This window comes from Molothrus ater, chromosome 3, assembly GCF_012460135.2.
Source record: "Molothrus ater isolate BHLD 08-10-18 breed brown headed cowbird chromosome 3, BPBGC_Mater_1.1, whole genome shotgun sequence".
NCBI lineage: Eukaryota > Metazoa > Chordata > Aves > Passeriformes > Icteridae > Molothrus > Molothrus ater.
This window is the reverse complement of record NC_050480.2, coordinates 47,680,198-47,692,824: the sequence shown is the minus strand read 5'-3', so window position 1 is coordinate 47,692,824 and position 12,627 is coordinate 47,680,198. Positions and strand designations below refer to the sequence as shown.

Genomic DNA, 12,627 nt, shown 5'->3' with positions numbered 1-12,627 from the left:
CAGCAATTTCTCAGTAAATGGAAAGCTTGCAAAATGGGTGAGAATTATACTGTTTTATTAATTTTTGGCATATACTGAGAGAAAAAATTGTACATATAGTCCCTGTTTTCCATAAAGCTTCGGAATAATTTCTTTTCTTCTGAATGCTAAAGTGTTTCTTTAAAACAAGAAGTGTTCAGCACTGACAAATTATAGTCAGAAACCCTGGGCATACAATGACGGTGAAATACTGACCAGTTTGCTTAACTCCTCTCTCATTTCTGCACGATCTCCTAGACATTGGAGAACTTAATTTTGTATCAGAAGCAGGTGCATAACTACATTTAAAATACAGACTGTTTGCAACTAAAAAATTAGCAAAGTATGGAGAAGTGAAAGAATCTGTTTTGCTGCAGCCTCCAGCAATATTTGTTATGGAACGATAGGACTGATTTATGTGTGAGGGTGAAAATGAGCAAGCTTTTTCTATCTCATAGCTGGTGTGAATCCAGGAAGTCTTGATACAGAGATCCTGAAAATTTACATTATACATAATGTCCCATTGACTCCTCCATATTTTGACTACTGATCTCATCTCTGTCACAGCAGATTTTTTTTAACATGCCTTGCATTTTTCAGGTCTTTTCATCCTTAAGTAATGTTTAAATGGAGAGAAAGATCCTTTGGCATTTGAAAAATGTAATAATTTGTTTATGATGCCTATTTAGATTAACTTCCTTTCATTCTAGTCCTGATAGTTAACATTGTTAAAATAACTGCTTCATCATTCTTCAAGTTCTTCATGATGAATAATCCCTTAAATCTCTGTAAGTTAACCAGTTATATATAATTTTTTGTATTTCAAGGTAGGCCTTTTGAATTTTTTGTGTTACTTTGTTGCATTTATAAATGACTGTTTTGGTAACTATTCAGCTCTGTGTGGTTAGATATGTTGAGTGCACTAGCTAGAAGCAGGATGTTAGCCTGTGTGAATGTGGTATTAGTGAAAGTGAAAATGTTGGTTATGCTGTGTGTTTTGTTTGTTACATGCAACAATTATTCCTTAATGGTACTAATTCCAGCTTTGGTCGGCCAGGAGTTGAATGCTACTGTCAACATGACAGTGGAGCTGCAGTAATCCAACTTCAGTTCCTGATTAATGAGGTTAGTAAAATGATTTATGTGTAATTCAGAGAAGAAATGGAGCACATTTTCTTTAATTTTTCATTAGGCAAGCATTACAATTAGCTGATGAAAGTGGTGTAGCACAAATAACAAACTGCAATAACAATTATAAATAAATTAAGTTTTTTATTTTTGGAAAATGCTTGACTAACTCCTGAAAATATCTTTCTCACCAGAGTACTCTTTTGGTATAAGCAAGAACTAGGATATCTTTTCATGTCCTTGCATGTTTCAAGTTATCTCTGGAAGTGGTGAAGTACTTTTTACACAGTACTACCAGTTTCAGTAGGTAGTTAATTTTATTTTGATCAAGTTACTGTCTTAGACATGAACTGAATAATGTTGCCTCAGTTTCAGATGTGCTTCTAGGGATGTAGCAGCTGAGATTTGACAGCAGTGCTGTTCTTGAGCTGGGGACGGGTTTTTAGAGGGATCTCGCTATCTTTGTCAGCACACAGATATTAGCAGTTCATTGCCTGATTTCTCTGCAGAGATGGGCATGAGGAAACTGATGAGCACACACTGGAAAAAGCTACTTCCCCATCACCTCTCAGTATAGCACTGAACCAAATATGAGTGAGCTGAACATGTGATCACATCACTTACCTCATTCCTACTACTTAGAACTTAGCTGTGCTATGGTACTGATGCACATGCTTATATATTTTTTTTCATCCTGGTAATAAATATGTAATGTATTTCCACTGTGGTGCTACACTGTTCCTAGGGCTTTGAAAACAGGATGACTAAAATGTTTTTGTTCTCCTAGGGAGCTCTTGTGAGTGCCTTGGCTGATGACACCTTACACCTGTGGAACTTGCGCCAGAAGAGGCCGGCTATACTTCATTCCCTCAAATTTAACCGGGAACGGTAGGGACTGGTTATTATTGCAGTGCCCTTAGCACATCACGTGCTATTGTAAGATCAGATCTTATTGATGCAGTCCAAGCCATAACTTGGTACATAATTGAAACTGCGCTTACACTGGGTTTGAGTTTCAATCTGTTGGGCCCCAAAGTAGCTGTGAATAAGACACACTAGTGACCTAAACAGAGAGGCCTTTTCTATCACTTTGTGTTGCATTGTTGAACATCAATTTTCATATCTTTAAAAGGTGGAGGAGCAGAGTAATTTGAATGTATGTCTTCAGAGGAATTTTGGAACTAGAGAAAGTGTGTGCACCAAAAAGACAACAGGAAAACTGGTCAATTTTTTTACCTGGAATTTTTTCTCCCTTGATGGCAAAGCAAGATTCTGCAGTGTTAGAGCTCTTGTTTGTATCAGAGTATCTGAAAACCACTTGTATTTTGACTAAAAATTTTTATACTCAAGTAATAGAATTCCAAGCAAGCTAGAGAGACATTTAAGATTAAATTTCTAAAAGTCAGTTGAGTAAATTTCTGAAAAACATGTCCTTTGTTTTAAAAGCAACTACTCCTTCCCTTCTAAGATGTGTTCCTTCTTTTCCAGTATATGTAAAGTCTCAGCTGGAATGCTGTGTTTGCTTTTCAACAGTATGCATTAGAGATGGGCTGCTTGGGGAGCTCAGAGGATACTAACAAGAACCAGAATAATCTGTCACTTGTATTTCTTTTGAATAGGGCAGGAGGTAATATATTTTAAGTAATAGATAGCAATCGAAAAAGTTAAATACTTATCTAATACCTTCTAATGTAGTGTCATGCCAAGTGCTAAACAAACTGTTGGGTGGGTGAAATGGTACCCTTGTAGTTTTAAAGAGTAGGTTATGAACAAATTCATCAGGAACAACATAAATGCAGATTACTGGGGTTTCTTTGTGTAGAGGATTAAGTGATTCTAATTCGCTTTTGAAACTGTTTCTGTGATCACTGTGCTAAAAGTCCGACCAGAGCCTGTAGGAATAGGACAAGGGGTAATGACTTTAAAGTGAAAGAGGGTAGGTTTAGATGGGATATTGAAAGAAATTCTTCATTGTGAGTGTGATGAGACACTGTAAGTGCTTGCCCAGAAAAGTAGTGGGTGCCTCATCCCTGGAAGTGATCTAGAAGAGGTTGGAGCGGGCTTTGCTCAACTATCTACTGAAAGATGTCCCTGGCCACAGGAGGTGAGTTGGACTAGGTGATCTTTAATAACCCCTTCAGGCCCAGACAATTCTGTGATTCTGAACTGTTGTACAGAAAACAGGAAGCTTTGTTGACTGGGGCAAATTCTCTGCCCCAAAGGAGTGGCAGTGTTCCTTTATGCAGCATAGAAAGCAAATGAGGGAAATGCCATTTATAACCACTAATTTAATGAGGATTGTCCAAATGTAAGAGATACAGTAATGTGTCCAAACTGAATTTTCTACTTCTCCCTTCCCTTTTTAGTGACTTTTCTCTTACTTGTAGTGTCTACTTAAGTGTCAGTGAAAATTAGGATTTGTATCCTGAAACCACACTTAAAAATGGGCTTCTAACTAATGCTCTAAAACAGATATCTGATTCTGATTGTGTGAAAATCTGTTGTAGGCTGGCTTAGAGTTTTAGATGTGTTGTATCTTAGGTTAAGCAAAGTGAAAGTTTTAAACTATCCTTTTTTCTGTGAATGTAATGATGTCAGTAGCAAGATCCATCACAGAGAGTTGAGTGGGGCTAGAAAGGAGTCCTGGTCACTGATGTTGCTTTAGTGGCTGACTTAGTTACTAATCCTGTCTTGCCAAGGTAGGTAATGGGAGCACCACAGTTACCATGAGTGGTGTAAGCATAGCTTGAGACAAGGGCTTATTCTTCTAGCAATTTTAATTTTAAAACATCTATTATAATAACATATGAATTTAGCCAGAACACTTAAGATTGCCAGATCTGTACCTTGTCATAGCCACTTAGGTCATGGTGGATGACTGTTAAATGTTTTCAAATATTCTGTTTTCTTTTGACTACTTCATTAAACACAAATTTATAAAATAACATATAATTTCATTATCAGGTAAATATTTTGACTGGAACTTGAAATGCAAAAAATTCATTGTTGAATAATTGTAAATAGGGGCCTTTATAACACTTAGTTCTTTGTAATTCATTATACCTAATAGTTTCAATATGCTGTATGAATCTGAGGTAAATGGGCTTTTCTTTGGTCAGTTTTATGCTATATACAACTAAGTTTATTAAGAAGAGTGTTCATGATGTAAATTAATGATGCACAGTCCGTTCTGTCAGGCCTTTCTGGAAATGTGTCAGGGGGCTTTGGAGGTCTTTCGTGGTTTTAATCCCACCCTATAGTCCATGTCCACTTCCTGCCACTCATTCCTGCATTGTACTGTGAAAGGAAAAGTGCCTCTCTATCTCCACTTCACCCCCCTTCTCCAGCCAAACCTTGCTCTTTCTCATGGTGTGTTAATACCAATAGTCCTTGGATTTACCAGCAATTCTTGTCTGTTAGTAATAACAGTCCTTGGCTGGCTCCACAGCCATCCAGTTATCTATTGTTTGAGACATACACATTAGTCCCTTATCTTCTGGGAATCAAGAGCTCAAAGGGATCTCACTGTGGACTGCTGTTTATAGGGTTGTTAGACAATGGGCTTTAATACACATTAGCCTCTTATAATCAGGAGCTCAAAAATGTCTCACTTTGGACCACTATTTATAGGGTAGCAAGAGAGTGGGCTTCAGTTCTGGTAATTTTCCATTTTGGCCAATTTGGGTTGGTAACTTTCTTTGACTGTTCAACAACAAAAATATTATTCCACTTGTGTTGTTATTAAAAAAAATAAAAAAAATCCAAGGTTGTTTGTTTAAAGCAGATGTTCATTAGACACCTGTTGGTTCCTGGGAACAGACAGGGTTTCTGATAAGCTCAAGGGGAATTTAGTCCAAGTGCAGTTCATCAAGGCCAGGGCTTAATGAACATTTCTCGATCAGAGAAATTAGTGTCCTGGGTGGCAGAGGCATGCAGCACCACAACACATATCATGACTAAAGTCAGCTCCTCTCAGCTTCTACATTCTCAAGTCATGAAGCTGTTATAAACTTAATTAATAAAAATTTTTATAGTACTTCCTGTTGTGGGATTAAGATCTATTCATAAGGATAACTAACTTCTCAAACAGGACTTATTTGAAGTATTTTGTACACTACAGCACAGGCTTATAACTGTCTTCTCTAATAATACTTTGTCAATTTGTGAGATTAGATATCTTGAAACTCATATGATGGAAGCAATGATTCTGGTGGCATCAGTATTTGCTCTAGGACTCTGTTAAGGCAAAGGTTTAAAATTATTTAACTGATTTGGTTTATCTGGAAGTGTGTTGAAATTGCAGAAAAGCAGTATTTGTGTCCTATGTAACAGGAGTTGAACTTTAAACTGTCACAGGCAAATTTTTATTCAGATTTTGTTTCCAGAATAACTATTTGATATGTAAGGTTTAGATTTGATCTAAGAAGTTGTCTTTAGCATAGAAAGCTAACTGTAGCAGTTAGCTACTCATATGAAAGGATTTTCTTAGTCTTGAAAACTATTCTTTAACTGTATTTAAAAAAAATAATTAAAAAATCAAGTGATAAGGCTATGACTTCATTAACTAATTCTGTAATCTTCTGGCACAGCCTTTTAACAGCTCTGCCTAATTCCTTTCTTTTAGTCATGTGGAAGAACTACTGCCCAATGTCTAACAACACAATTTCTAGGTGTCATATTTGTTTATCCTGTTGGTAATTGAATTTTGTTGCCTCATTTAAGATGTTTTAAACATCTTAAGATCCAAACCCAAGAACTAGCTTGTTTATAAATGCTTCTGTTGTGTGTTAAATATTTTGTAAACTTACCTGAAAATATGAGTTTTAAATCTGTAAATTATTTCAGAATGCAGTCTCCAGTATATGACAGGAAGGTGATGTGAATTATTGCTTTTCTACTCATGAATTTTAAGAACAGGGAGTGGTGAAAGAGCTGATTCTTTTTAATATAATTCTCTGTCATTACAGGCTCTGTTCTGATGTGTGGAAAATGTCTTTGGGTGGCTTACATCAATCTTAGATTTGAGCAAAACATTTTTTTAAAAACAGTGGCCAAGAGGCCTGAAATATTCTGCTTTCTCTTGAATCATTAAATTAGTAAAGAATCTGTAGATAAACAACTGACCATTAATGGGTTCATAGCTCCTGACTGCCTTTTGTTAACAGTGATGGTTAGTAATTTGAAGCAAGTCTTCTGAAGCAGGAATTGGTGAGGTTTTACATGTCTAACAAATCTGTTAGCTGAAGTTACTGACAGATCACAAAAGCTCAGTGCAAAACAAGCTAGTTCAAGTTTTTTAGCCTTTTCTTTGCTACATTTGTGGAGGTTTTGCAGCTGCTTTATGTTCCAGTTACCAAACAAAGGTTAGGAGATAGTAGACCAATGTCATGCTTGGCCACTGTTCCTTGACTGTGGGAAGCAGTGTGTAGGGGCCAGGACAAAAATGCATAATGACATGGAACAGTTGTTTGTGTGATTTGTCATGCAAAAGTGTCTAAATACTACCTCTTTTCAGAATGCATAATTCAGTGTGTGAACTCAGTATCTCAGATTTTGTACATCTCTAAAATGACTTCAGTTGATCGCTATCTATTTCCTTTGCCATCTACATATCTATTTATAAATATCTTAAACACAAGATTGTTGTGTGTTAACAAGTAATGCAAGAGTCATGTCAAACTCGCTTTAACTCAGTAGTAAATATAAATGTTTCACTAGGCTAGCTCTGAAATAAATGTAGTTAAAAGATCTTATTAGAGTAAATATTGAAAGCATGTTGTGAGATACATACATACATTCATACATAACTGATCTGGCTTCATGCCTGCCATGCAGAAACTGTTAAACTTGATGCTGATCTGAGGTGTGAAAAGTCAAACATGCATCACTAACCAGCCAGGGACTTTGACAGATCCTGTTTGAGAGGGTGGAGTGACAGACTAACTTGATTGAAAAAAGAAAAAGGAGCATGGGATGACAAATTTGAGGTCCCTTTGCCAGCCCCTTTGCCAAAGCAAACCAGCTTTCTATGCATGTATGAAAAAATTGTTCATTTTCTGAGACTTACATCCTTCCTGAGCTGAGCAAAAGAAAGTTTGTCTTTATGGTAAGTCACAAAGCAAGAATGGCATAAAAATAGAACTGAGTGTTTTGTGCCAGTGCTCTGCATATCGATCTCTGAATGCCTTGATAGCAGTTTAATTTTTAATATGTCAACTTCTGTGCTGTGGGATTTAAATAGTTTTCCTCAACATGAAACTGCATAATTCAGAGTTACAAAATTATGCTTAAAATATCTTTGGCTTTGTATCCTGCTGTAAACAGCAGCTTTTTAGCATTGTGTTTGGAACACTGTCTATAGAGAGTGGAAAATCCCACTTGTATTTACTAATTAGCAGTAAGATTTCAAACTTCTGTTGGCACATGTTACCTTGTTAGATACTATAACTTTGTACTCAGCCTGTGCCTTAGCAGACTTGGTAGTTTTCGTTCACCCTGAATTTATAAACTGACCAATTCTGCCACTTTGTGGATAACAGAAGGACATACAGGTTGTCTTGCCTGTGAGAGCAGGTGGTGATAGACATTGTTTATGGGGTTCTGGTTTATTTTTCACACATAGCTAAATTTTTGGGGTGGGGTTTGTTTTCTTTTTTCACACTTTTTTAAGTGTCTTTCTTCAGAGTGAGACGCAGCGATCATCTGGTCTCCTTGCCTTGATGGTGTCATGTAAAGCCTTTTAGCTAGTGAGTTCAAAATTTTAACCCAGTGGTGATTCACTAGGGCATGTAATTAGAAGGAATTTGATTTTGTTTCAAGAAACTATCAGAAGGAAATTAACATATTGGCTGTCTGGATTTGTTATATATATGAGTGTTTCTTTCACAAAGATCAAATTGCTTTGAAAAATGTTTCCTTGAGGCCATGCATGCGTGCAGAGTTCCACGTGTCAGTGTGGTTGATGGAGCTGCAGTTGCATCAGCTGCCTTCTTTTGCCTTTAGCACTGAGGCGGAACCAAAATGCCGAGTCCTGTCACTCAGAAATTTCAAATTTCAGAGAAATGGTTTTTAAATTGCCTCAGTTGCCCTCTTAGCTATACCTTTCACACTGACTTTCACAGTGATATGAGGCATATAATGGCCAACTGCCACGTTCTTGGGCAGAATTTGACCTCTAGTCTTTAAGTTCTGCCTAAATGACAGGCTTCTCCATCAGCAATAGGAATAATTTTTCTGTCTTGTGTGGTAGGGCTACATCTCTGACACAGCCATTTTTTTTCTGCAGCTTGAGTTTGTGATTTCCTACGTGTCTTTTGAAGCAAATGATTTGCAAACTATAAGAGAATTATTCAGTATTGAAAGAATTTACGCAAAACACTAAAAAAATCGGAAACTTTCTTACCACTGATGAAATACCCTGCACTATGTATTCGTGAACTCCTCTTGGTGTGTCTGACATGCCAATGGTCTGTTACTTTTTGTGTCGTCCCAAGACAGTTGAGTATCTTGCTCTGACACATGCTTACTCCATTTTGACACCCCTGATGTCCACCACAACTCAGATACTGAACACAGATGCTTCTCCACTGCCTTAAGAGACAGCAATTCAAGTCAGTGGATTTGGGGAAGCAACATTTGGAGTGCTGTTGGGGGATATAAATGGAAATGAAGTACCTGCTTCAGTTCCTACCACATTTGCCCACATGTTTTTTTGGTGGGACATTTTGGGATACATTGAAGAGCAACTTCTTTGGGATGCATCTTCCTCTGCTTATGCCTGCTGGTCTTTGAGGCCTTTTTTGTATGGGTAGATGTTCTAAGCTTAGTGAAGTTATCAGATGTGGAAAAAGACCCTTTTGCAACAGTCAGGTGGTATCAAAACTACTGCTTGCTTCCATCAGAATGTCATATTGACACTGGCTTTTGACTTTCAAAGCCCATGGAGGACTTTGACAAGAGTCCATGGATTTGGAGTCTACACTAACACCAGAATTAAACTTCTCAGCTTCTGAATTTTACGTGGTGCTATCTCATACACGAAAGGTTGAGGATAAAAGTGTGCAGAATACAGCTTTGATAGCTTAATCTTCTGCTTTTATTTTACCTATACAGTAATGATCTGAGCAGCTGTGTGCTTATAGTTACTGCAGACCTATAATGATAGGCCGAGGCACTAGAAATATTTTAGTGACTTAACAATAAAACCTGTTATCAGTGTTTGTCATTCTTCAAAGTATTTGTCACTGTGCTTTGTTAAAGCAGTGAAAAATTCTGATGTATAATGCTTCATAATGCAGTAGACTAGGAAAAGGTAAAGATTAATTTAGAAGGATTTCTGCTGTCATAATAATACAGTCAAGTTAACAGCCTGCCATTTTTCCTCAGTATTTCCTCTTGAAAAACTAATTCTTTGAATAATGTAATAATATAGTAAGTTGTTTTCTTTAATATTTCTGTAATTTAATTCCTGTAGGGAGCATTATCACTTGCTGAATTAATTGTTTTGATATATGTTGTGAAACAGCAGCAATTAAGATTTTTTTAATATCTTTGACAGATTATTAGAAAAGATACATAGTCTGCAGTTAAGAAAGGGAATCCTTTCAGCAGGTTAAAAAACACTTATTGAAGAATTTCCCATCATTTCTAAGACTCTCCCATAAGCAATATCCTAAATTACTTTTAATTAGTGTAAGAACAGTAAATATTTTATCATTGTTTTTCCCTGTGGGTGTGTCACTTGCTTTTCTGTACATAATTTTGTTTTCTTGAACTATTGGTTCAACTTTTACAAATTCGTTTTGCAAGAAAGAAAAATCTTCGGTTTGTATTTTTTTTTGAGCAGTGGGGAGGGAGCAGCTTTGCAAATATGTGTGTGGTGAGGATGAAGATTTTGTGCTTACGATAAATTACAGCTACAGGAGAATTTAGAGCTACCCTGACTGCTTTGGGGTTGTATAACAGTGCCTCATTTTAGTGGTGATGTTAGTTTAATCTTGCTGTAGATTTCACATTGAAAAGATAAATCTCCTTAAAGCATATTTTTTCTATAAAGAGATCTTTCTCTTTGTGAAGATATGGGGAAGTGAAATATTTGAAATGACATGCTGTGCCCTGTACTGTTTTATGCTAAAACTTTGGCCTGTTTCACAAAATGTACTACACTTACTGAGGGAGCTGAAATTGCCTTGGAGACAACATGAGGAATCTGTTGTGCCATGAAAGAGCTGCCTGCAAAAGCCTGCTTTCTGTGACTGCTGGCTCCAACAAGCCCAGGCTGTCGCTTTAGATCTACAGAACTGGACGGTTTTAAATCATAGATGCTTCTATTTTAGTATTTTTGGGCAGAATGGAGAAAGGTATGGCAGTCTGCTTTTGACTGCTGCATTGTTTTCGGGCAGTTGGGGTTTGTGCGCAAGAAAGACAAGTACGAAATTTTTTCATCTGTAGTCTTTTTGATGTGTTCTCAACAATTGATTGCATTTTCCACTTTTATAAATGTATCCATTCACAAATGGTAGGGAGAAAGGGGGAAGACTGCTGGAGTTGTAGAAATGGCTAGAGGATTATATGGCCAATTCTGCTTCTCTTGATCTTAAAATACATTATAGATGAATTATATTCTAATCTGGTTGCAAAAAGACAGATTTCTGAAAGAAAAATCTTCATTTTTCAGAACAAAAAAAATGCTGTCTGTGGCCAAATGTCAAATAAGCAGGTATTGCATCACTACTCTAACCTTTTGTTTCCATCCTCCAAAAGGAGTTTGAATCCCTTCAATCATCAGTCCAATTCTCAGCAGAACTAACAAGGCTGCTCAGGCAATTCAGATGGTCCTAGCTTCACTGATTTTTAGTTTTTAAGAGGGCTGTAACACTTCCAAAGTTTTTTAAAGTATACATAGCTTAAGGCGAAGCCTTAATTAGTGAGGTGGGAAGCTCAGTGCATGAACTTAGATGTTGGAAATATTATTCTGTAAATTTTTAAAATAAATGAAGTTATCTGAAATGAGTCATTAGGTCAAAATATAGTGGAGTTTCTGAAAGTTGGAAGACATACATTTTTTCTATTAAGAAAATAAAATAGTAATTTTTTTTATTTGCAAATGAGTAACATTTACTACATTCAGGGAGAAATGTTGGTTCTTATAGCAGGATCAGCATGCCATTCCTTTTGGATTTAACAAGTTTTTCTGTGAAATAAAAGATCTAGGAATATTTCTTAGTTTATAGAAAAATCACACAAGTCTGTAGAAGAATGGTAAAATACTTTGATGAATAAGGTTAAGAACTCTGTTATGTGCCTATTCTTTCAATTTTGAAGTCTTTTCAACCTCCTGCCTTTGAGAGTTTGTAAATATTTTGTGAAGCTATTTGTTCTCTTCATTTGCTATTAGCATTGAATCAGTTCATTGTTTGCTGACTCTGGACAAAATTAATCTCAGTTGCACAAAGGAGACAGTAAATTGAAAATCCCTGCATATTCAAGAAGTGTATCAAGAATATTGAGGAGCTACTTTAAATGTTGCCCTTGGGCTATAACAGTCAAAACTGAAGGCCAAACTTTTTTTTTTGCCCACTTCAAATGATGTGAAATAGATTGGTTTTCATAACGAAAGCGTTGGACAATTGTAATTAACAATATTAACTTGCTAATCAAAGCAAGCCTACAACCCTGCTACTGATTATCTTTTCTGGCTGCTAGGCCATGGTTTTGGATCCAACTGATGTGGTTGCCAGCTACTTCTGGCATGTGGAGTGCTGGCACAAAAAGCTGCTGTAGTGTTCCAGAGTGCTGAAGGTTTATGTTTATCTTATCATTCTGCCTGCCTAGGAAGAATCTGTACCAATGTATGTGATTTAGCTTCCATCAAAATCCTTTTTTTAAAGGATGTTGGGGAAACACAAGTTTTCAACCTGTGGTGGTTGCAGATTAGTGTTCTTTGTTAAATGTGTTACAACATCTGCAAGTTGAGTTGGAAGGGCATTTTAAATCATGTATGTAGTATTTTTTTTTCTGTCAAACATCAGTGAAAACTTTAACACAGTCTTTTATTTTGGCATAAATGTTCAAGGACAAGAAATTGAGTTGGAAAGCAGATAGATTAGTATTTGCTTGAGCAAAGTCCATTTCCTAATTAGGGAGAAGTAAGTAAAAAAGACCCACGATCCAGGGGTATCTAAATCTGAATCCAGGTAGTATCACTACAGAAGTTTTTACTTTTGAAACCTGCAGTGCAAATTAAGATCTCTTCAGCCACAGCAATTTCTGTCTTTGCTGCTGTTAGATTTTCCTTTCAGCTGAAGTTGGTGTGCGTATGCAGCATCTAATGCAAAGGATCTAAAGCTGTTCTTTGCATAAATACTTAACAGGCTTGTGAAGTGATGCATGGATTTGGCAATAAGCAACCCAATTGGGAGAAAACAAGAACATAAAAAATTGTGAAGCTAAGGATTAGAGCCGACAGAACAAATTCTTGTT

At 36.5% G+C, this 12,627-nt stretch overlaps 1 protein-coding gene across 6 annotated transcripts in view; it reads left to right on the top strand.

Moving 5' to 3' along the window:
• Nucleotides 1-12,627, top strand: part of STXBP5 (syntaxin binding protein 5) — a 105,694-nt gene that overhangs the window by 26,052 nt on the left and 67,015 nt on the right. For all 6 annotated transcript variants that reach the window (XM_036379420.2, XM_036379425.2, XM_036379421.2 and 3 more), the window contains exons 3-4: nt 1,062-1,143; nt 1,934-2,034. In XM_036379420.2, the coding sequence (XP_036235313.1) occupies nt 1,062-1,143; nt 1,934-2,034 (183 nt within the window). The remainder of the gene's footprint in view (nt 1-1,061; nt 1,144-1,933; nt 2,035-12,627) is intronic.